The sequence below is a fragment of the Hippopotamus amphibius genome, chromosome 3 (genome assembly GCF_030028045.1).
Source record: "Hippopotamus amphibius kiboko isolate mHipAmp2 chromosome 3, mHipAmp2.hap2, whole genome shotgun sequence".
NCBI lineage: Eukaryota > Metazoa > Chordata > Mammalia > Artiodactyla > Hippopotamidae > Hippopotamus > Hippopotamus amphibius.
Window position 1 is genome coordinate 109618503 of NC_080188.1, and position 26551 is coordinate 109645053.

At 36.5% G+C, this 26551-nt stretch overlaps 1 protein-coding gene and 2 pseudogenes across 1 annotated transcript; all 3 read left to right on the forward strand.

The window, feature by feature from the left end:
- Positions 1-2298: 2298 nt before the first annotated feature.
- LOC130848625 (olfactory receptor 4C12-like) lies at positions 2299-3354 on the forward strand (annotated as a pseudogene).
- Positions 3355-16756: 13402 nt separating this feature from the next.
- LOC130848294 (olfactory receptor 140-like) lies at positions 16757-17682 on the forward strand (annotated as a pseudogene).
- A 7972-nt stretch (positions 17683-25654) lies between these two features.
- Positions 25655-26302, forward strand: LOC130848626 (olfactory receptor 4C13-like). The gene has a single exon (XM_057727058.1). It carries the CDS (start codon positions 25655-25657, stop codon positions 26300-26302), a length of 648 nt encoding a protein of 215 aa, XP_057583041.1.
- Positions 26303-26551: the final 249 nt, after the last annotated feature.

The window sequence follows — 26551 nt, forward strand, 5'->3', positions numbered from 1 at the left end:
TCTATCACATTACTGAGTTTGGTTGAGTTGATGAAATATGTTGCTATTACACACACCATTATGTGTCATTCATTTCATATATCCAAGTAGCTTCCACCAGAGTCTAGGTCAAAGGCATTCTGTGCATTCTGTGCATATTGACTCAATATTTTGAGTCAATACCTTGATCATTTGGAGATCCACATGGCCCACTTTAAAGTGTTTTTTTTTTTTTTTTTTTTTTTTTTTTTCCTGAATGCTCTGGAGCCTTCCATAACAGCATTTCCTATCACTAGACATCATGATCATCCACTCATTAAGGGCTTGTCTTAAAAAAATGGTGAAACTGTTACCTACAACCAATGCACCTGTAATATCCAAACATTTCTCTGAAGCTGAGAACCAAGTGCTTCTTGCACCAGTAGATATGCTGCTTATACATCTCGCTACAGAGTGGACTTTGTCATATTTGTCCAACTTTTACCTTGTAGACAGAATTTCAGCAGATTTCTATGTGAATTATACCATTCAGTTGAGATCTCCCATTGGGAAAATAAGTATTTTGTTTTTTTACAAGAAATGAATAGCTTCTTTCATATCACTCAGCCAAGAAGTGTCAAATTCTGCCCAAGTTTCTATTTTGTTCTGAAAGTTATAATGTACTTCTCCTGAGCCATCACCTATAGCATATTCCTGTATCTACTATTTCTATTTCATTAAGAAGCTTTGTAATGCTACACCATCATTTTGGAAATGTCACCGTTACATAATCCATGATGTAAGGGTATTTGTGATGAATTAAAGTTGTGTCTATGAAAATCCAATAAGTTCTAGGATTTGTCTTTCAACTGAGCTGCTTCTGATGACTATAGAAAGGATTTATTAAATCCCAGATCCCAGTGTCACCACTGGGTGGCAGTAATAGGCTTCTACCCCAGCTATTAGTCTGTAAGCATTCAGGAATAGACACAAAAGCTTCTGGGCACTATTATTACGGAGTTCCAATGGAATTGTATAAGTAATCTTCCACTACAAATCTCCAAACCTAGTTTTAGTTATTTCTTGTTACTAGGATGTGAAAAGGATAAGTGGTGAATTTGGTAGGGTTTGTAAGAGTTCTCTAATGATCATGGACCATGTTACTCCCAGGAACTTGCCTAATTGGTATAGTCATACTTGACTAATGACATTTTACCATAGCTTGCATATTCTCCACAGCTTCCTTTTCTGAGGTAGAAATATATGAAGTAATCAATGTAATAAAATAACTTACTTTGTGACTTTAAATATCTTTTTAAATATTGACAGTATGTTCAGTATATATATTTGGGGGAACAATGGTAAACATATAGTGTACTCTTTTCCTCATAAAAGTAAACTATAACCAACATTCCCTTTATTCTAGAAGTTCATTTGGAAGCATAAGATATACTAATGGCAATTAAATTTTGAAAGAGTAATCAGTCATCATAGATGACAATGCAAAGTATACGGTTACACTTAAAATTATGTTGTGCTGGTTCAAAGACAGATATAATGTAAATGAGTAAAAGGACTTATAAATTGGTCCAATTTCATATGTACATTTAAAATCAGGAGATTTCAGTTAGAAAACTTTTGGTTGTCACTGACAGAAAAATCACCTAAAATTGTTTTGAAATTTAAGGATATTTGTTGATTGGCTAACATAACTGCAAACTTCAAAATTGTGGAAAGCTTCAGAGTTAGTTGATATATTGGATCAATTATGTTATAAAGGATTTCTTTTCTTTTTTCATCAAATGCCCCCTTACAACAGTGTAACTTAAATCTGAATACCCTAGCACTAGAAGGATTGCTCTCTGTAACAATTCAGAGAAAAGGCTCTTTCTATGACTCTGGCAGAGGTAATTGACCCTGATCATCAGGTAGAAATTCAGATGCTTTAACACAGTGGTGGCAAGAAAGAACATTTTGTTTCTCAAGTGATGTGCTTGGCTACCTCTTGCTACTCTTGTCCAATTGTGACAGTAAATGAGAAAATACAGGAACCCTGGCCCAAGAATGACATATTGAAGATGTGATTAGACCTTTCAGGAGTAAAATTCTGGGCTACATCTTTAGCTAAGTCACTGAGATCAGTTGTGGTGCTAGCAGAAGCTGAAGGGACAAGAATAGAATTGATTGTGAAGGAAGAAAATAATAAGTAGACACTGCAACCCTATGATCAGCTGCAGCAGCAAGAGACAGAGTTCATTCCCCTAACCATTCTCTAATCTCCATCAGGAAAATACTTTTTCAGGTTAATTCCCCACTTCTGAATGCATCATCAGCACTGAAATGGAAGAAGACAGGATGACTGTGACTCTGTTCATTTTAATGGGACTTACCCAGAACTCTCAGATGCAGGGAATTCTACTTGTATTTTTGGTATGACTTACCACCTACATTCTCACTGTCATGGGCAACCTGCTCATTATGGTTACTATGAAGGTGAGTCAAAAATTATCCACACTCTGGCTGCAGAATTGCAGAAGTTTTAATATAACTGGAGTGTGGATAATCCTCGACTCACCCTCATCTTTGCAGCCAGATTTTGGAGTCCCTGATGTATTTCTTCCTGGCCTTCTTGTCCTTGATGGATATCTGTTACTTCTCTTCCATAATTCCTAAAATGCTACCTGATTCGCTCTCTGATTCAAAAGATGTCTCCTTCAGTGCCTGCTTGATACAGCTCTTTATTGAACATTTCTTGGGAGCTTCAGAGGTTAACCTCCTTGTGGTGATGGACTGTGATCACTCCATGTCCATCTGCAGACCTCTGCACTATGTGGCCTCCATGAACCACCACACATGCTACCTCCTGGTGCTGGTGTGTTGGATACTGGGTTTTCTGCCCACTATGGGACAGATTCTCATGATTTTCTGGCTCCAATTCTGTGGCCCCAACATCATGGATCACTTCAAGTGTGACATTTTCCCCTGATAATACTCGCCTGCACTGACACTACTCGCCTGCACTGACACTGTCCTGGCTGGTCTCTTGGTTGCTGTCAATGGTGGGGGAATCCCTATGATCACTTTTGTAATGTTGTTGGTATCTTAAGTGGTCCTCCTGTGCTCCTTGAGGACTCAGCTCTGCAGGGAGGATAAAAGTCCTGTCTCCCTGTAGCTCCCCCATCACTCCCCCATCACAGCTGTTGTCTTGTTCTTTGTGCCCTGTATTGTTATGTATCTGCTACCAGGAGCTGTTTTTCCAGTGGATAAAGCCAGAGCAGTACCCTACACTCTTGCTATCCCAGGTTAATCCCTGTTACCTGCACAGGAAGGAATACAGAGATAAACAATGCCATTAGAATGTTATTAAACAGGAATGCAATTTCAGATAATAAATGACCCAATATGAAGATTTCATATCTATTATGACTTTTACATTTTTATACTTTATTACTAGAGAGCTCTTCCCATACTTCTCACCTGATATTAATGTCACCTCTGCATGGTATTGTTATGGTGGTTATTCCCATAACACAGATGAAGAACAGTTAAATTCAAAGAAGTTAAATAATCCACTCAATTATCAGAGACAGAGCTAGTATTCATATCTGCACTGTTCTAAATCCAAATTTAAAACTCTTTCAACCATTTCAATGCATATCAGAAGAAAAACAGCATTTCATCAGAACATCTCTGTATTTATATTAACTGAAAATTATCCTTTCTGATTACACACACACACACACACACACACACACACATATATATATATATAATCTAGCTGTGTATGTTAACAGCTGGAACTCAGAAAGCTGCATGGCCTCCTGGTATCTAGGATGATGTGAAATAGAAAATGGAAAGAAGACACTTGCCACTACCCTCTTGGCACACATGTGATATACCCAATATTTAAAATTATGTTGGATTTCTTGTTCTGTTGACTAAAAGTTGTTAGTGAGTATAAAAATTAACTGTACTGTATTTACACTGAGGTGAAAATTTTAAAGTGCTCTCGAATGGCCACAACAAATTAATAAAAGTAAACTTTAGTGTTCTCATATACAGAAAAATTGGAGGATCAGAAAGGTTAAATAATTAGATCACAGAACATGTAAGTCAGCTTTGAGACCAAATACCCTTATTCCACATCCTATAACGTTTACATTACACAGAATTCCCTGGTGTTAGTATTTGATTATGACTTGCTATATAAATTATTTTTGATTTTATGCTTCAGGAAGTGACACACTATTAGGTTAACCATTATTAGTATCAATTTAATGTAGGTGATTTTCAAAAGCATACAGTAAAATAATTTTTTTAAATAACTATTTTATTTATAATTAATTAATTTTATTTATTTATTTATTTATTTATTTATTTATTTATTTATTTATTTATTTATTTTATTTTACCAGGTTTTGAGGTACAGCAAGTTCAACCATCTGTATTTATACACATATCCCCATATTCCCTCCCTCCCTCGACTCCCCCCCACCCTCCCTGTCCCAGTCCCCTAAGGCATCATCCATCCTCAAGTTGAAGTCCCTTTGTTATGCAGCAACTTCCCACTGGCTATCTATTTTACAGTTGGTAGTATATATATGTGTATGCTACTCTCTTACTTCGTCTCAGCTTCCCCTTCACCCCCCGCCCCCCAAACCTCGAGTTCTCCAGTCCATTCTCTACATCTGTGTCCTTGTTGTTGTCTTGTCACTGAGTGCATCAGTACCATTTTTAGATTTCATATATATGAGTTAGCATACAATATTTGTCTTTCTCTTTCTCACTTACTTCACTCTGTATGACAGACTCTAGGTCTATCCACCTCATTACATATAGCTCCATCACATTCCTATTTCATAGCTGAGTAATATGCTATTGTATATATATATGCCACATCTTCTTTATCCATTCATTTGCTGATAGGCATTTAGGTTGCTTCCATGTCCTGGCTATTGTAAATAGTGCTGCAATAAACATTATGGTACATGTTTCTTTTGGGATTATGATTTTCTCTGGGTATATGCCCAGGAGTGGGATTACTGGATCATATGGTCGTTCTATTTTTTAGTTTTTTTAAGGAACTTCCAACGTGTTTTCCACAGTGGCTGTACCAACTTACATTACCACCAACAGTGCAGGAGAGTTCCCTTTTCTTCACACCCTCTCCAACATTTGTGGTTTCCAGATTGTGTGGTGATGGCCATTCTGATGGGTGTGAGGTGATACCTCATTGTGGCTTTGACTTGCATTTCTCTGATGATGAGTGACGTCGAACATCTTTTCATGTATTTGTCAGCCATCTGTATATCTTCTTTGGAGAAATGTCTATTTAGGTCTTCCGTCCATTTGTGGATTGGGTTATTTGCTTTTTTGCTATTAAGCTGCAATGAGCTGCTTGTATATTTTGGAGGTGAATCCTTTGTCTGTTGTTTCATAGGCAACTATTCTTTCCCATTCTGAGGGTTGCCTTTTAGTCTTGTTTATGGTTTCTTTCAGTGTGCAAAAGCTTTTAACTTTCGTGAGGTCCCATTTGTTTATTCTTGATTTTATTTCCATGATTCTACGAGGTGGGTCAAAAAGGATTTTGCTTTGATGGATGGCATAGAGTGCTCTGCCCATGTTTTCCTCCAGGAGTTTTATAGTGTCTGGCCTTACATGTAGGTCTTTAATCCATTTGGAGTTTATTTTTGTGTATGGTGTTAGGAAGTGTTCTAATTTCATTATTTTACATGTTGCTGTCCAATTTTCCCAGCATCACTTATTGAAAAGGCTGTCTTTTTTCCATTGTATATTCATGTCTCCTTTGTCAAGATAAGGTGCCCATATGTGTTTGGGCTTACTTCTGAGTACTTTATTCTATTTCATTGGTCTTCCTTTCCATTTTTGTGCCAGTACCATACTGTCTTGATCACTATGACCTTGTAGTATCATTTGAAGTCAGGAAGCCTGATTCCACCAACTCCATTTTTCCTTCTCAAGATTGCTTGGGCTATTCGGGGTCTTTTGCGTTTCCATACAAATCGTAAGATTTCTTGCTCTAGTTCTGTGAAAAATGCCATTGGCAATTTGATCGGGATTGCATTGAATCTGTAAATTGCTTTGGGTAATACAGTCATTTTCACTATGTTGATTCTTACAATCCAAGAACATGGTATGTCTCTCCATCTGTTTGTGTCATCTTTGATTTCTTTCATCAATGTCTTAAAGTTTTCTGCATAGAGAACTTTGCTTCCTTATGCAGGTTTATTCCTAGGTATTTTATTCTTTTTGTTGCAATGGTGAATGGGAGAGTTTCCTTAATTTCTTTCTGCTCTTCCATTGTTAGTGTATAGGAATGCAAGAGATTTCTGTGCATTAATTTTGTATCCTGCTACTTTACAAAACTCATCAATTAGTGCCTGCAGTTTCCTGGTAGAGACTTTAGGGTTTTCTATGTGTAAGTCATGTTGTCTGCAAAGAGTGACAATTTTACTTCTTTTCCAATTTGAATTCCTTTCATTTCTTTTTCTTCTCTGATTGCTGTGGCTAACACTTCCAGAACTATTGAATAATAATGGTGAGAGTGGACACCTTTGTCTTGTTCTTGTTCTTAGAGGGAATTCTTTCCGTTTTTCCCCATTTAGAACGATGTTGGGTTTTGATTTCTCATATATGGCTTTTATTATGTTGAGGTAATTTCCTTCTATGCCCATTTTCTGGAGAGCTTTTATCATAAATGGATGTTGAAGTTTGTCAAAAGCCTTTTCTGCATCTATTGAGATGATCATGTGGTTTTTATCCTTCAATTTGTTGATATGATGTATCACATTGATTGATTTGAGTATATTGAAGAATCCTTGCATCCCAGGGCTAAACCCCACTTGATCATGGTATATGATTTTTGTTAATGTGCTGCTGGGCTCTGTTATCTAGTATTTTGTTGAGGATTTTTGCATCTATATTCATCAGTGATATTGGTCTGTAATTTTCTTTTTTGGTGACATCTTTGCCTAGTTTTGGTATCAGGGTGATGGTAGCCTCATAGAATGAGTTTGGGAGTGTTCCTCCTTCTGCTGTATTTTGAGAAGGATAGGTGTTAGCTCTTCACTAAATGTTTGATAGAATTTGCCTGTGATTCCATCTGGCCCTGGGCTTTTATTTGTTGGGAGATTTTTAATCACTGCCTCAATTCCTGTACTTGTGGTTGGTCTGTTCACAGTTTCTATTTCTTCCTGGTACAGTCTCGGAAGATTGTATTTTTCTAAGAATGTATCCATTTCTTCCGGGTTATCCAATTGATTGGCATATAGTTGCTTGTAGTAGTCTCTCATGATCTTTTGTATTTCTGCGGTGTCCGTTGTTACTTCTCCTTTTTCATTTCTAATTCTGTTGATTTGCATCTTCTCCCTTTTTTTCTTGATGAGTCTGGCTAATGGTTTATCAACTTTGTTAATCTTCTCAAAGAACCAGCTTTTAGTTTTATTAATTTTTGTTTTTGCTTCCTTCCTTTCTTTTTCATTTATTTCTGCTCTGATCTTTATGATTTCTTTCCTTCTGCTCACTTTGGGGTTTCTTTGTTCCTCTTTTTCTAATTGTTTTAGGTGTAAGGCTAGGTTGTTTATTTGATACTTTTCTTGTTTCTTAAGGTTGGACTGTATTGCTATAAATTTCCCTCTTAGAACTGCTTTTGCTGCGTCCCATAGGTTTTGGGTTGTTGTGTTTTCATTATCATTTGTTTCTAGATAATTTTTGATTTTCGCTTTGATTTCTTTAATGATTTCTTGGTTGTTTAATAGTGAGTTATTTAGCCTCCATGTGTTTGTATTTTTTTGCAGGTTTTTTTTTCCTGTAATTGATATCTAGTCTTATGGCATCGTGCTCTGAGAAAATTCCTGATATGATTTCAATTTTCTTGAATTATCCGAGGTTTGATTTGTGACCCAAGATGTGCTCTATCTTGGAAAATGTTCCATGTGCACTTGAGAAGAAAGTGTATTCTGTCGTTTTTGGTTGGAATGTCCTAAAAATATCAATGAATTCAAGATCGTCTAATGTGTCATTTAAAGCTTGTGTGTCTTTATTGATTTTCTGTCTGGATGATCTGCCTATTGATGTAAGTGGGTGTTCAAGTCTCCCACTATTATTGTGTTACTGTTGATGTCCCCTTTTATGGCTGTTAGCTTTTGCCTTATGTATTGAGGTGCTCCTATGGTAGGGGCATAGAATTTACCATTGTGGTATGTTCTTCTTGAATGGATCCCTTGATCATTAGGTAGTGTCCTTCCTTGTCTCTTGCAGTAGTCTTTACTTTCAAGTCTAATTTATCTGCTATGAGTATTGCTACTCCAGCTTTCTTTTGACTTCCACTTGCATGGGATAACTTTTTCCATTCCTTTACTTTCAATCTATATGTATCCCTTGGTCTGAAGTGGGTTTCCTGTAGGCAGCATATAGAAGGGTCTTGTTTTTGTATCCATTCAGCCAGTCTGTGTCTTTTGGTTGGAGCATTGAATCCATTTACATTTAAGGTGATTATTGACACATGTGTCTCTGTTACCATTTTCTGAATTGTTTTGGGTTTGTATTTGTAGGTGTTTTCCTTTTCTTGCATTTCCTACTTAGAGAAGTTCCTTTAGCACTTGTTGTAAGGCTGGTTTGGTGGTGCTGAATTCTCTTAACTTTGGCTTACCTGTAAAGCTTTTGATTTCTCTGTCGAATCTGAATGAGATTCTTGCTGGGTAGATTATTCTTGACTTTAGGTTTCTTTCTCTCAGGACTTTCAGTATATCCTGTCATTCCTTTCTGGCCTGCAGAGTTTCTGTAGAAAGGTCAGCTGTTATCCTTATGGGTTTTCCCTTATATGTTATTTGTTGTTTTTCTCTTCCTGCTTTTAATAGTTTTGTGTGTGTGTGTGTGTGTGTGTGTGTTTAATTGTCATTAGTTTGATTAATATGTGCCTTGGTGTATTTCTCCTTGGGTTTATTCTGTATGGGACTCTCTGTGCTTCTTGGACTTGGTTAATTATTTCCTTTCCCATGTTGGGGAGGTTTCTACTATAACCTCTTCAAATATTTTCTCAGACCCTTTCTTTTTTTTCTTCTTCTTCTGGGATGCCTATAATTCGAATGTTGGTATGCTTAATGTTATCGCTGAGGTCTCTGAGACTGTCTTCTATTCTTTTTATTCTTTTTTCATTTTCCTGCTCTGTGGCAGTTATTTCCCCCATTCTATCTTCCAACTCACTTATTCATTCTTGTGCCTCAGTCATTCTGCTGGTTATAGCATCTAGAGTATTTTTAATTTCAGTTATTTTGTTATCCATTGCTGTTTGTTTTTCCGAGTTTTTATGAACTGTTTCTTGTACTTTCTCTATTTTGTTATCGAGATTTTGTATCACTTTTACTATCATGACTCTGAATTCTTTTTCAGGCATTTTTCCTATTTCCTCCTCATTTATTTGTTTTTTTTTTTTTTTTTTTTTTGGTGGGTTTTTTATTTTTTTTCCTGCTCCTTTGCCTGCATGGTGTTTCTTTGTTTCCTCATGGTATTCCAAACTTCTGGTGTTGCTTGTCCCAGTGATAGAGGGGTTTATGCAAGACTGTCCAAGCCCCAGTCTAATGTCTGAGTGTTGGGTTAAACAAATAATTAGTCTAGGCAACACATGCATGTATAAGACACACAATTACTGGCTCCATTAGGACTTAAGGCTCTGGAAAGACCAGACAGTAGAACCCCAGTATGCTATCAGATATCAAAGAGAAACCCAACAGAAACTGAAAACCAAAACAGAACAAAACAGAAACAAAAGCAAAATCAAACAAACAAACAAATAACACCTTACACATACAAACACTAATCCAGGGAGATATTGTAAGCTAGGATCACATATAAAATGGAGCTAGAGTACCACCAGAGAGAATGGAGATTCTCAGATTGAAATTAGACAATTGTACTAAGAACTAAGATAAAGACAAAAACCTAATATTAAATACCAAGGCGGTGTGTCATCTGGAGAACAGAGCAAGGAGTCTAAGCAGATTAATTGTGTTGCTTATATGTATGTTAAGATATAATAAACTTAAAACGGCTGGAAGACAGGAGAACAGAAGAGTGTAGTGTGACTAGAAATATGGAAATAAAAAGAAAGGAATAGAACTGTATAAAAGATAGAGATGAAAGGTAGGTAGGAGAGATATATAGTCCATACTACCAAAAACTTAGCTAGAAATAGAAGTATATAAAAAGGCAAAAAATAAAAATAGAATAAAAATAGAATTAAAAAATATGTTATAAAACTTGTAGACCCCTTAGGACTAAGATTGTAATTAATCAAGAAAAAAAAAGAAAAGAAAAGAAAAGAAAACCAGAGCTGGTCCCAGAATGGACCAGTTCAATTGAATTGAGACTAATATTTCTGTTTCCTTATAGTCTCAGCTGTAAGTGTCCTTCTACTCACCTTGGGATTTTTGTATTTTTCTGTGACCAGAAGAGCTTCCTTTATTGTTAGTCTGTATGCATTGCTATGTGGGGAGGGAGAGGGTACACTAGTGGCTCCTTCCCCTTGGAGTGAGTGAGCAGTGGTGCACTGTTATTTTAGTTGTGCTTGGAGGTGCCTGTTGCAGAGGGACCCTGGTGGCTCAGGTGTAAACAGAAAGTCTCAGAGTTGGGTCTCTCTCCAGGTTTTTTTTCTTCTTTTTCTCAGCAGCCTTACTGCTTTCAGCATTCCAAGCCTGATCTCAGCTGCTTTCCAGGGCTTTATGCTAGCCCTGCCCAAGGGCCTGAGGGTCCTTGTTATACCTGAGTGCCTTAGGTGGCCCACAGGGGTCCTTCCACTGCCTGTTGCAGGCACTGCAAGAGAGAGAGAGAGGCTATGCCCATGGCTCCCCCCCCCACCCATGAGCCTGCAGCATCCAGCTGCCATCATGGCTGGGCAGCTCTCAGGGGCAGGCTCTCTTCATCACAGACCTCTTCCTTCCTGTCCTTTTGGTCCGTCACCTTACTGGCAACAATTTTTCTCACGCTAAACCAGCTCTCTGGTTCCCAGGCTTCTGCTCCTGGACCCTCTGTTCAGCTTTGAATTGACATCTCAGTCCGGGAATGCTGAGCTGCGGTGCAGACCCTCCATGTGTTTCTCACTCTCTCCCATCTGACTCAGCTCAGCAGCTTCCCCCACTTTGAGCCATCGTAGATGCTTCTCTACCAGTTACATCAGGATCCTTGTGGTCCTTTCTGGTGCCTAAGGTCATCTGCTTGTGTTCAGTTTGTTCTCTGTGGAAATTATAGCATCTTTTGGTGTATTCCCATTGCATCTGTGGAGAGGGATGCATTCCACGTCCCTCTGTTTCACCTCCATCCTTTTCCTTCTCAGTAAAATAGATTTGTAAGACGATTTCATTATTAGAAAGTTGGCTTTACACTTAAATCCTTGAATCTGGATCCTCTTTGAAAACTGCTTTAGGAGATTACTTATATGGGATATATCAAACAAAGCATTATTCCACAGTAGACCAAAGAAAGTATGTCTCAGCTAAAGAACTTACCTAACATAAGAATTTGCTGTGAATTTATTTTGGCTCCTTTCAAAAATGATGTCTGGTACCAAAATACCAATGTGTGTATATGTCATAGATGTGTTAAAATATGTAGCCTCCCACTTCATGGCTACCCTATGTTCTGTTGAAGAAATCTATGAACTTTATGATGTAAAAATATTTGGCAGGTATATTATGGTTATGAAAATATGATGGAGAGTAAGAACACTAGCTTCAGAATTGGGAGACATGAGTTTTATTTCACAATATGCCACCATCTTCTTCTATAACCTTAAAGAGTATTCCCTATTTCTACACATAGTTTGCCTAGGTAAATTGAAGGGTGTTTTCATGCCCTGTGGTTATGCCCAAGCTGATATTAATATTGATATAAATATTGTTATATTTGATTCTACTTCAATTAGAAGTGAAATTGAAAGCATTATGTGACCACAGTCCACCTCCCAAAACTTTCCCACTTCTGGCAAATGACTTAGAAGATGTCCTTCTGGGATGAAAGGGAATGGACTAGTACAATACATTCTCTGCTCTTGAGTACTTAATTACTTTCAGAACATGTTTCTCTACCTATTGAAATGTATGAAGCTGTCCATAAGAACAATTTGGTAGGTATTTGATTTTTGTGAAATTAGACCTTGAACCTATCAAAGGTCTTACTGCACCTCAACTGGTTTCTGATCAATCATGAAAAGATCCAAATATAATTTCCCCTGCTTTCATTCTGGTTTATCCTTCCAGTTTGGACAACTGTGTGTCTGTCTCTCCAGGGTTTGAAACCATTTTGTCCTTGAATTTGTATTCTGAAAAACAGACTTTCCTGGTTTAACTCCAGGAACTCCTTACTTGAAACATTATTTTCATGGAAACCTTCACTGATTTAGACCTAACTTCACTCTCTTTCCCTTCTATGCTTCTCTAGGGCTTGGGAAGCTGGACTAGACAGATGTAGGGGTTCTAATGCAATCTCTCTACCCAGCACTTTAGCTATTTAAGTAGAAGATGGATGACCACTCAATGGGCCATTGTGAATGATTTTCAGTCTTTTATGAAGTTGGGAAACATGACTTTGTCAGCACATGCTAATTATCTGATCAGACTCTGCTTATCACCCAGAGTTGAAAGAAGAGTTTAAGATATTTTCACAATGACAGTTCAGCAACATCCATAACACTTATGTTCTTTATATTTTTTCAAATTCTCATTCAGACTGTCTTTGGCATTTGCCATCATATATATTATTACGACACTGTTACATTGGAGTATTCAGTCAAACTAGGGTGAGTCACCTGCTTTCTGTTTTCTTAACCTCTTTTCTTCATGACACATGATGCTCACACTGACCACATTCTGCAGAGCCAATCCAGAATTATGTACAATTTAGTTTTCTTCTTATTAAAGCAAGCATATTTGAATATGGTGAGTGAGTGTTGATCTATATAGAAATGCTCCTGAGTTGACTTGAATTAAATTCATTTACAAAATATTTCAAATATTGGTATTTATTTCTTTTAGTAGATAATTGTAATAAGACTTACCGCTGGTGTCAGCATGAGAGTATCATAACACATTAGCTATAAATAACAATTAAAATATAAGAGTCCTGGTCCAGGATTTAGTATCCTAGCTTATTTCCCCTTGGCAAATGGCATTCTTAATCTTTGTCTTATATTTCCTTGTTATAAAATCTGAATATTACTGCCTATTTTTTCTATTCCATATGGCTATTGAGTGATTAAATTTAAATGACAAATGCATTTATCATCTATGAATATAATTAAAGAATGAAATTATTTTCATTGTTATTATGTTAATGTAATTCCAGAATTGACATAAGATACAATTACAACTACTTTAAAAAACTATTGGGACTTCCTTGGTGGCACAGTGGTTAAGAATCTGCCTGTCAATGCAGGGGACATGGGTTCAAGCCCTGGTCCGGGAAGATCCCACATGCCACGGAACAATTAAACATGTGGGACACAACTACTGAGCCTGTGCTTTAGAGCCTGTGAGCCACAACTACTGAGTCCTCATTCTACAACTACTGAAGCCTGTGAGCTTAGAGACCATGCTTCACAGCAAGAGAAGTGACCACTATGAGAAGCTTGTGCACTACAACAAAAAGTAGCTCCAGATCACCACAACTAGAGAAAGCCCATGCAGAAAAATGAAGACCCAACACAGCCAAAAATATTTAAAAAATAAATAAATTAAATTAAATTAAAAAAAAGAAAAGGTATTGTAAACTTTGTCAGGTGTAAAGTGGCAACATTATCGTAATGATTATAATTATCACTAAATGTTATCTGAAAACAATATTTAAAACTTATGATTAGTGTGAATGGTAGAGCAATTACAAAAGAAAATATCATATTGAAAAAAAATTAAATCAGATAGTTACCCACCTAAATGTTTAAGATATGAATTACTCAGTATTCAGACTCCATATTACTCTCATTGGTTACCAAATACTTGGATTCAGAAGTGGTCGACTTCTTGTTGTTTTTCTTTTTTCTTGTCATAGTGTTTTGTCTTTCTGTAGACCTGAGGAGGAGTTCAAAATTAAAAATGAGTGGTAAAGTTATCCTCTGAAATTCAGTTAAGTTACATGAAATAATTGGGTTGTTGGCAAGATCTGCTAGTGATGATGAAATACCCCTGGGGTCAGATTAGACACAGCTAAGAAATTTCACAGAATTTGCCTACAAACAAGATAGGTGGTTGCACTTTAAGGCTCAAGAGAAAGGCCTTATGCATATGTACTATTTATAAATCAACAAGGTATAGCTGATTAGTTGACATTTTTAATCTTACAACTTTATTTCTTTCTTGGTGTACTAACAGCTGCCTGGGGCTCTGGCCATGGACCTATGTCAGATGTGTTCACAGGTGAGACTTTATTTTTCAAGGAAATCATATAATTATAGACCCTCAGGTTTAAATGGAGCTTACAAATCATATAATCACCCCTCACCCTCATGATTCTGAGATTAAGTCCCTTCTTCAGCATGCAAAAGACTAAGAAAGATAGACTCAACTATAATATTACCAACTAGGAAGTAAAAATATGTGTTTTTTTCTCAGTGATACATATTTATATTAGTTAGAAGAATAATGTAATTAGTTAGAAATGTTAGTTGGAATAATTGTATATTTCAAATTTGCATCCAAAAATTTTTCCACTTAATAATACAACATAAGGATTTTTCTGAAATATTGCACAATTTTTTTAGCATCTCTCTTAAAAAGTATACATTAATCAAAGAGATGCACTACATTTTAATTATCCATTTCTCCAATGACTATCATTCTATGTAGTTTCTAAATTTTCAACATCTCTAAGTAATTATGTTGTTAATAATCAATTTTCACTTTTAAAGATATTTTCCATTAGGGTTCCCTTTTAGAAAGAGTATGTGGAACCAAAGAAAACTGAAAAAAGGAAATTTTTTCCTCTGAGTTATTTCCAAAACACATTAATTATGTCTAATTCTTACCTTATGTACACTATTCTCATTTCTAATCTCTTGAGGGATCCCAACTCACAATAAGGATATGCAGTTAAGCTGCTGCACTTTGTTTACACATAAGTATAAATTTTTCATTTGGGATAGTTAAAATATAAAGGTCTTTATCGATTTATCTTGGAAAGGAAAGACATATTTTTGCAGAGTACATTGTACTGTATTTACTCATTCTCTTCCCTTTTCTTTGGGAAATCGATATCCCTAACTTTCTCACTCTATTAGTAATGCAGTATTTTGGAACCAGGAAAGATGGAAGATGTTTGCTAAGGGAAGATGGGAGAAGAAGACATGAGAATGCATGTAGCAGAGACATAACAGTGTGGAAAGGTCATTCACTTTGTGGATGGAAGAGCTGCTGCTGTTTGGTAATAAAATTTCAGAGATTAAGGACATGTGACAAGAACATTTTTTATCATTTTCTGTAAGCAAACATACAGTAATGTACATACTAATGATAAATAGTTGTTGTAATGAATGAACTTGTAATAGGTACATACAATAAGTAATAGATGTGATAAGTTTGTGTTAGTCTCTTTATATATTTCCAGTACATTATTTATCTTTATCTTATCTAGCAGGCTATTTCTTCCTGTTTTCCACATAATTTTTTTTTTAATTTTTAAAACTTTGAAAGTAATGATTTCCTTTACTTGATAGATCCTATTGTTTTGAACACTTATTCAACAGTTTTTTATCCATGTCTACCAATGCTGTACATTTACGTTATGTCACTATATCACTATTTATATTGTATGTGGATCAGAGTCTTGAACAACAAGAAATATCACTTAACAAATGCCGTAATTATCTTGGAAGTAAAATGGCCCAGTAACCTACACTTTTCTAGAGGCAAGAATACTGTCACACTTACCCCATAAAGTGTGTTAGAAATTATTAAACTGGAATGTAGATTTCTTTAAAAAGTTTATGTTTCTCATGAAATAGAGAGTAATGATAAACGGAGCAGGAGAACAAGTGCACTTGGATTCCTCCTAGGTGTATGGTGAGGGGAAGCAGGAGTATTCTTACTCATAGAGAAGGCAATTCACCAAGCATTTCCTCATCACCTAATGGATTTCAGGCACTGCAGATATTATGCCAGGCACTGTGATAAGTGAGGAAGCACACTTGAATAGCTTTTGTGTTCTGACTTGTACCAGGAAGGATGTGTTGCAAGGACTCAAAGACATTTCCCTAAACTGTCTGCTTATGATAGATCTCTATTGATGGTGTCTTTCTTTCCACAGTTAGAGCTGAGTGTTCAAATGTAAATTTGCATGAAGAAAGCAATAACTCTTACCTCCATGGGGGAAATCTCAGCTTACAAGATACACCTGAGAATTACAATTTGTAAACTGGCAGGCTCAGAGGAGGGCTCAGAAGCATAGGACAAAGAGATAACTTTGCGGAGTCATGTTGTTGGAACCAGAATGAGAATCCAGATCTCATGTAGATAGCCTGGTGTTTTCTCAGTATATTACACAATCAATATTGCCCTGTAGCTGTTTCACATATGACAGGTACTAGGTGTCTGAAGAGATAGAAAGCATCATGGAGAAAATAAGAAAGACTTGAAACAAGCACTGGAGCAAAAGTGCCAAGGACATGCTCTCCATGTACAGAGACTTCTCTAATTTTGTTCTAAGAAATTCAGGTCACCATCCTTTCATGATTAATATGCATCATTCTTTTTTCCTTTGTAGGTAATTCAGGCCCCAGGAAAGTGTTTTTTGCTAAATGGAGCTCCTCAGGCCTCCCAACAATGTGACTGAATTTGTCCTCTTGGGAGTCACACAGAATCCACACTTGCAGAAAATACTTTTCATTGTCTTTTTGTTCATTTTCCTATTTACTGTGCTGGACAATCTACTCATTGTCATGACCATCTCCCTCAGCCCCACACTTTCAGCTCCCATGTACTTCTTTCTCACTCACTTGTCTTTCATAGATGCCATCTTCACTTGTGTCACCACCCCTAAATTGATCATTGACCTGCAGTACCAGAGAAGAACCATCTCTTGGGGTGGCTGCTGACTCAAGTCTTTATGGAGCACTTCTTGGGAGGATCAGAGGTCATCATCCTCACTGTCATGCCCTATGACCACTATGTGGCCATCTGCAAGCCTCTGTACTACACAAGCATCATGCGACAAGGGCTCTGCCAGCTCCTGGTGGTGGTTGCCTGGATTGTGGGGATCCTACATGCCACTGTGCAGATTATTTTCACTATGGACCTGATTTTCTGTGGTCCCAATGTCATTGACCACTTTAGGTGTGATTTCTTCTCACTGTTGAATCTTTCCTGCAGCAACACCTACAGGCTTGGAATCATGGTGGCAACTAACAATGGGGGCATATGTTTGCTAATTTTTTTCATGCTAATTATCTCCCACATAGTCATCCTGAGCTCCCTGAAATCCCATGGCTCTGAAGGGCAACAGAAATCCCTCTCTACACGTGGCCCCCAATTTACAGCAGTGGTGCTCTTTTTTGGTCCTTGTATTTTCACCTATACATGTCCTGTGGTCACTTACCCTGTAGACAAGTTGGTGACTGTGTTCTTTGCAGTCCTCACTCCCATGTTTAATCCTATCATTTACACAGTGAAAAACAATGAGGTGAAAAATGCCATGAGGAGTTTGCTGAAGAGGAGAGTGACTTAGGCTGTTCATGGTGCCAAGACAGTGATGATTTATATACATAGGGAGGATTATACTCGTTTTAAATTGTGAAAGAAAACTAAGAAATTTTTTAGATCAATGATAGAAATAAGGCCAGAAATGAACACTTGTCGAGTGTTATGTATATAATGTCTAGGTATTTATTCCTCATTTTGATAACATAATGTACTTTGCAAAGGCTTCAGTGTTCATGTTCATTGCTTTAGGGTAGGTACTAAAAAGAACTATAAATCCCGAGTTTGATGACTGTAGAGCATGTTTTTCTACAGAGTCTTACTGCTACTTTGCTAAATTCTTCATAATATGTTAATTGGATGAAATTGGACTTTCCATAGGAGCTTGGATCTCAGAACTTGTAGTTTTGCTTAGCCTGTGGTTAAGTGAATAAGGGATAGAAATTCTTTGATAGATATATGGGGAAGGGACAGATGACTCGGGGAATCACTACTGATTTTTTTTTTCTGAATTATGAATTTACCAAAAGCAAAAAGAGAGACACTCACAAAAGCTGGAAAGGATAATTCACAATCTATCTCTAATTCTTTTCTTGGCATAAAAAAATTAAGGCAGAAATGTTGAAATTGGGTGTAATCTGCTTTTTTTTTAATTATCCTTATGGCTCACAGTTTTTCTTGAATATAAATAAAATGTTTCCATTTTCCATACCACGATTTGAGGAAACATTTGAAACAAGAAATGTAAACATCTTCTTCCAAATTTCAATAAGAAGTTATATGCTTATCTTCCAAAGCTATTGTTGCTCTGTAGGTCTGATATATATATTTACATTAGATGAACCTCTTATTATCTCTCAGGCATAGTCACCTCAGTTGATTTTGTATGTAATAAACTGGTAGTTTCAATATTATCATCATCCCCATTTTACAGAGAAGCAAACTAAAGCCAAGAGAGGTTTACTAATTTTCTTGACTCATATCACAGGTGTTTCTCCCATAAAGTGTGTCAGCAACTATTACACTGGAATGCAACACCTTTTCAAAAGTTTTAGCAACAAACTTCCAGTCCGGGTCTTTAAAACTCAGTCTTACTCTCTTCCAAGTAAGACATGATTGTCTGTGTTATGTTTAGGTCTATAGATAATAAAATTATCTGCGGCCTTAATGATTCACTTTGTCCTTCAAGAAGATGGTGTCAAATTTTCTGTAGCCTTGTCTCACATGTAGCATTATAGGTTTCAGCTGTACAAGTTTATTCCTTTTTTGAAAGTTAAAGTTATGCCACTTCACTTTAACAAAAGACCAACATTAGGATGACGATGGCTACCTATGATGGATAAGAATCTGGAAAATAATATATATATATATATATATATATATATATACACACACACACACGTATATACATATAACAATCTCTTTGCTGTATAATTGAATTTAACACAGCATTGTAAATTAACTATACTTGAATAAAAATGCAAAAAAATTAAATCCCACAAAGATTAGTATTTTTTTTTTTTTTTTTTTTTTTAGTAAAAGTAAAAACCCCCTTCGGATTTCTTTCTTTTTTTAAATTTTTTTATTTTTTTGGGGGGTACACCAAGTTCAATCATCTGTTTTTATACACATATCCCCGTATTCCCTGCCTTCCTTGGCTCCGCCCCCCTCGAGTCCCCCCCACTGGATTTCTTTCTTTTACAAAACTTATATTTGTATGTTGAGTAAAAGTTGTCAGTGAATAGAAAAATTAGTTGTACTGTAGCTAAATTAATTTGAAAATGTTAGTGTTCCCAAATGGTCACAACAGCATTATAAAGTTTAATGTTCTTATTTTACAGATTAAATGAAGGATCTGAAATGTTAAATAATTAGAGCATAGAACTTGTAAGTCAGCTTTGAGCCCAAATACTCTTACTCCATGTCTGAGATCTTTACATTATGCAGAATTCCTTCAGGCAGTTATTTCATTATGGTTTGGTATAAAAAAATGCTTTCTGATTATATGTCATAGGAGGTGATACTTTATTTAACAGTTATTAGTAGCAATTAAATGCAGATGTTTTTCAGAGGCACACAGTAAAATAAATTCATAAAACAATTTCACTCTTAGAAAGTTTTCTTCACACTTAGTTCCTTGAATCTGGAATCCTCTTTGAAAAGTGTTTTAGGAAATTTTATATGAATATATTTTATATATATATATGTATATATGCACACATACACACACACACACACACACACACACACACACACACTAGGAATCATCACTCCTCAGTTGACCAAAGTATCTCTTAATTAAACAAATACTATGTTGTAAATTAAATTTTGCTTTTTTTGTACATGAAGTTGGCTAACAAAATACAAATGTGTATATATATCATAGATGCGTTCATAATCTCCTATTTTGACAGAAAGTTCCAGCCTCCCACTCATGGGTACTATATCTTTTGTTGAAGAAATCAATGGGCTCTATGATGTAAAAATATTTAGGAAATATACAATTGTTATGAAAATATGATGGAGAGTAAAAACACTAGCCTCAGGATCAGGAGACAGGAGTTCTCTTTCTCACTATGCCATCATCTTCTGTAACCTTAAACAGCTTCCCAATAGCTACAAGAGCTTTACTTAGGTAAATTGGAAGTTTTCCAAGTTCTGTGATTATGCTCAAGGCAATTTATTTATTGCTATAAATATTGTTGTATTTGCTTCTACCTCAATTAGAAGTCAAATTGGAGGAGTTATGAGATGACAACCCACCTCCCAAAAACTTTCCATTTCTGGTAGACAACTTAGGAGATGTCTTTCTGGGATGAAAGATTCCTTGGATTGGACTAAGACAGTATGAGCTCTGCCCTTGAGAGCTCTGTTACTTTGAGAACATGTTTATCTGTCTGTTGAAATGCATGAAGCTGCCATAAGAACACTTTGGCAGGTATTTGGTTTTGTGAAATTACTCCTTGAATCTATCAAAGATCAAACCATCCTTCAACCAATTTCTGATCAACTATGATCAGATCCATATGTGTTTTCTCCTGTTTTCATTCTGGTTTACCAATCAAGTTTGAGAATCTGTGTCGCTGTCGCTCCAGGGGGTTAAACCACTCTGTCTTTGGATTTGTATTCTGGAAACAAACTTTACCAGTACAGTTCCAGGAACTCCTCATTTGAAGAATCATTTTCATGGAAACCTGTCTTGCTTTAGACCTAACACGACTCTTTTCCTTTTATGCTTCTCTAGGGCTTTGGGAGCTGGACTAGAAAGGTTTGTAGGGGTTCTAAACCAGTCTCTCCACCCAGAAATGTAACTACTTAAGGGGAGGTTGGATGGTCACTGAGTGGGCTGTTTTGAATTGATTTCAATCTTTTATAAGTTTGGGAGTGATGACTCTGTCAGTACATGCTAATTTTCTGATTTGACTCTGGCTTTCATTCCAGAGTTGAATGACAAATTCATGACGCTTTCATGATGACACTTCAGCAAAATCCATATTCCTTATGGTTCTTTAGGTACTTTCAAATCCTCATTCAGACTGTCTCTGACATCTGCCATCACACATATTATTACTGGACTCTAATACTGGAATGCCCAGTCAAACTAGGTTTGAGCCTGTGGTTTCAGTCTTCTTAAACCCTTTTCCTTCATGCCACATGCTGCTCAAAGTGACACATTCTCTAGAGCCAACTGAGAGTTATGTACAACTTATTTTTCTTATGATTAATGCAAGCATATTTGAACATGGTGAATGAGTGCTGATCTACATAGGAATACTCCTCAGTTGAATTGATTTAAATTTATTTACAAAATCATTTCAAATATTGGAACATACATGATTGTAGTGGTCATTATGGTCGGTGGTAGCATACACCTGTCATGCCTCTTTAACTGTAAAACAATAATTTCAGTGTCCTGGTCCAGGATTTAGTGCCCTGGTTTCTTGTTATCCCTTGGCAAATGGCATTCTTATTCCCTGCCTTTTATTTCCTTGTTACAAATTGTTAATATTACTGCCTATTTTTTCTACTCTTTATGGATATTGTACAATTAAATTTAAATGACTGGAAAAATGCACTTTACTGTCTCTGAGTATAATTGAAGAATAGAGTTAGTTTCATCATTTTCATGTTAATCTAATTTCAGAACTGGCACGAGGAAGAACTAAGTCAAAGAAGTTCTGTACAGTTTACCTGGTGTGAGGTGGCAGTACTATAGTAGGATTCATAATTATAAATTAATGATGTGCAGCTGAAAAAAATGTTTAAAAATCACCTCACACTGATCAGAATGGCCATCATCATAAAATCTGGAAACAACAAATGTTGGAGAGGGTGTGGAGAAAAGGGAACTCTCCTGCACTGTTGGTGCGAATGTAAGTTGGTACAGCCACTAAGGAAAACACTTTGGAGGTTCCTTAAAATACTAAAAATAGAACTACCATAGGATCCAGTAATCCCACTACTGGGCATATAGCCAGAGAAAACCATAATCCCAAAAGAAACATGTACCATAATGTTTATTGCAGCACTATTTACAATAGCCAGGACATGGAAGCAACCTAAATGCCCATCAGCAAACAAATGGATAAAGAAGATGTGGCATATATATACAATGGCATATTACTCAGCCATAAAAAAGGGATGAGATGGAGCTATATGTAATGAGGTGGATAGACCTAGAGTCTGTTGTACAGAGTGAGGTAAGTCAGAAAGAGAAAGACAAATAATGTATGCTAACTCATATATATGGAATCTAAAAATGGTATGATGAACTCAGTGACAAGACAAAAGCAAGGACACAGATGCAGAGAATGGACTGGAGAGCTCAAGGTTTGGGGGGCAGGGGGTGAAGGGGAAGCTGAGATGAAGTGAGAGAGTAGCATAGACATATATATAGTACCAACTGTAAAATAGCCAGTGGGAAGTTGCTGCATAACAAAGGGAATTCAACTGGAGGATGGTTGATGCCTTAGAGGACTGGGACAGGGAGGATGGGGGGGAGTCAAGGGATTGAGGGAATACAGGGATATGTGTATAAATACAGATGATTGAAATCGGTGTACCTCAAAAATTATTAAATAAATAAATAATTAAGTTATGATTTGTGTAAGTGGTAAATCAATTAAAAATTTATTATATTAAATTTAAAAATCACATAGCTACCCACTTAAGTGTTTAATTTACACAATAGTAAATATTGACTTCATAATAAACTCATATGTTTTCAAGTAACTAATATATAAGCTATTTTTTCATCACATTTTTTGTCTTCATGCAGACTTAAGAGGAGTTCAAAATGAAAGATGAGTGCTGTGAAGTTCTCCTCTGCTGTTCAGTTAACTTACATGAAATAATTGGGCTCTTGGCAAGGTTTGCTAATGATGGTGAAATAAGCCTGAGTCCTATTAGCCACAGCTATGAAACTTTACAGATTTTGCCCACAAACTGATTATGTGGTAGGACTTTTAAGGCTTATCCGAAGGTACCATCTGTAAATCAACAAAGACACTTATTGAAGCTGAACTTGTTGGCATTTTCAAGTCCTACAACTTTACTTCTTTCTTGGTGAACTAAGTGCTGCCTGGGGCCCTGGCCATGGACCTATGTCAGATAAATACACAGGTGAGATTTTTTTTCCAGGAAATCAAATAATCCTAGACTCTCAGGTTTAAATGGATTTTACAAATCATATAAACACCCCTCATCCTGACCTGACATAGAAATCCCTTTTCCAGCTTACAAAACAGCAAGAAATGTAGCCTCAAATACAATACTATTAATTTAGAAGTAAACAGTTTAGGTCTTTTTCTCTTATTGATATATATTCAAATTTATTTTAATAACAGTTTGAAATAAATTAGTTAGAATAATGATAAAATTCAAATTTGTATCCAAAATTTTCTCAACTTTATATTACAACTTAAAAATGTTTCTATGATATTGCCTAAGATCTTAAAAACTACACATTAGTCATACAGCTGCCCTAGATTTAAATTATCCATTGCTCTGATGTTGAACATTCCACATCATTTCTAAATGTTACACAGCTCTTAATATTTATGTTGAACATAATTGTAAATGATAATTTTTCTCCTTTGAAAATATTTTCCATCAGGGCTTATTCCTAGAATGAATACTGTGAGCCAAAGAAAAATGAAAAACTAATTTATATTTCTTCATAGTTATTTCTGATACACTTTTATCAATTACGTCTAACTCTTACATTATGTACATTGTAAAATTTCTCTGCTCTATTGGGGGATGCCACTCCAGAAAAGGAAATGCGATGAAGCTGCTGCACTTTGTTTCCACTCAAATATAACATTTTTTTGTGGATAATTAAAACATAAACCTTTTTATCCATTTATCTTTGAAAGGAAAGCCATGTTTTGCAGAATACAATTATATTTATGTTTTTTTCTTTTCTTTGGGAAATTTACATCCCCAAATTTCTCATTCTCTTAGTAATGTAAGTATCCTGTAACCAGCAATGATGGATAAAGGATGCTATGGGAAGAAGAAGAAGAAGGCATGAGAAGGCATGTAGCAGAAACATAAAGGAGTAGAAATGTCATTCCTATCACGGATGGACTTCTGGCTGCTGTTTGGTAATGGAATTTCAGGCATTGAGTGTACTTAACTGGAAAACTCTTCATGACTTTGTATAAACAAACATACATTAACATGGTAAGCAATCAACAAATATTTATTGAATGAGTGAAATTAAAATGGGTACTTATCTTAAGTAAAATATTTTATATGTGTTTGTATTAGTCTGTTATACACCTATATATATATATAATATATGTACACTACATTATCTCTCTATCTTACCTAGAAAATGATTTCATTCTGTTTATCACATTAAATTCTTACTCTTAGAACTTTGAAAATAAGGATTTCCTTTGCATGAAAGACCCTTGTGTATTGAACACCTATACAAGAATCTTTTATCCACGTCTACAGAAGCTGTATATTTGCTGAATATGACTATGTTAAACTGTATGTTGAACAGAATTTTGAAGAAAAAAATAACAATATACAAACACCATAATTATCTTGAAAGTAAAATGACCCAGTAACATACTATGCCTAAGAGGCAGTTAAATATTTTCATACTTACACCATACAGGGCGTCAGAAACTATTAACCTGGACTGCAGCTTCCTTTCAAACGTTTATGTTTCTCATAAAGTAGACAGTAATGATAAACAAAGCAGGGGAAAAAGAGCACTTGATTTCCTCCTAAATTTATGGTCTGGGGAAGCAGTCACATTTTACTCATGGCAAATGACAATTCACCAAGAATTTACTCCTTACCTAATAGGTTCAGATACTGCAGACATCATGCCAGGTATTATGGTAAGTGAGGAAACACAGGTGAATAGCTTATGTCTTCTGGTTGGAACCAGGTAGAATGTGTCACCAGTGGCTCATATATATTTCCATAAACTCCCTGCTTATAATAGATACCTATTGATGGTGTCCTTCTTTCGACAGTTAGAGCCAAAGTTTCAAATGTAAATTCTCATGGAAGAAGGAATAATTCTTACTTGTGTGTGGCACCTCTCAGCTTACAAGATACACCTGATAATGACAATTTGTAACATCACAGACACAGAGGAGGGTGCAGAAGCATGGGACACTCAGATAACTTTGCAGAGTCACGTGGAGTTGGAAACCAGAAAGAGAATCCAGATCTCATGTAGATAGCCCAGTGTTTTCTCACTAAATTACACATTAACACTGCCCTATAGATGTTTTACAGGTGGCAGGTACTATGTATCTGAAGAGATGGAAAGCATCATGGAAAAAATAAGAAAACCCTGAAACAAGTACTAGGGCAAAAGTGTTAAGGACATGCTCCACAGATACAGTGACTGCACTGTTTTTTTCCTAAGATTCAGGTTACAATGCTTTCAAGATTAACACGTATTTTCTTTATTCCTTTGTATGTAACTCAGGCCCCAGGAAGGTGCTATTTCCTAACTGGGTGTCCTCATGCCTCCCAACAATGTGACTGAATTTGTTCTCTTGGGACTCACACAGGATTCAGCCTTGCAGAAAATACTCTTTATTGTCTTTCTGTTCATTTCCCTATTTGCTGTGCTGGCCAGTCTGCTCATTGTCATTACCATTTCCCTCAGCCCCACTATTTCGGCTCCCATGTACTTCTTTCTCAAACACTTATCCTTAATAGATGCCTCCTTCACCTCTGTTACCACCCCCAAAGTTATGATTGACCTGCTGTACCAGAAGAGAAACATCTCCTGGGGTGCCTGCCTGACTCAGCTCTTTATGGGGCACTTCCTGGCATCATCGGAGGTCATTGTCCTCACTGTCATGGCCTATGACTGCTATGTGGCCATCTGCAAGCCTCTGCACTACACGACCATCATGCAACAGGAGCTCTGCCAGCTCCTGATGGTGGTGACCTGGATTGGGGGGCTCCTACATGCCACGGTGCAGATTGTTTTCACTATGGACTTGACTTTCTGTAGTCCCAATGCCACTGACCACTTCATGTGTGATTTCTTCTCACTGTTGGAAATTGCCTGCAGCAACACCTACAAGCTTGGAATGGTGGTGTCAGTGAACACTGGTGGCATGTGCTTGCTCATTTTTTCATGCTACTCATCTCATAGGTAGTCATCCTGAGCTCCCTGAAATCCCATGGCTCTGAACGATGGTGCAAATCTCTCTCTACATGTGGCTCCCACTTTACAGTAGTGGTACTCTTTTTTGGTCATTACATATTCTCCTACAGGTGTCCTGTGACCACTTACCCTGGGGACACATTGATGGCTGTGTTCTTTGCAGTCCTCACCCCCCTGTTAATCCTATCATTTACACAGTGAGGAACACAGAGGTGAAAAATGCCATGAGGAGTTTGTTGAA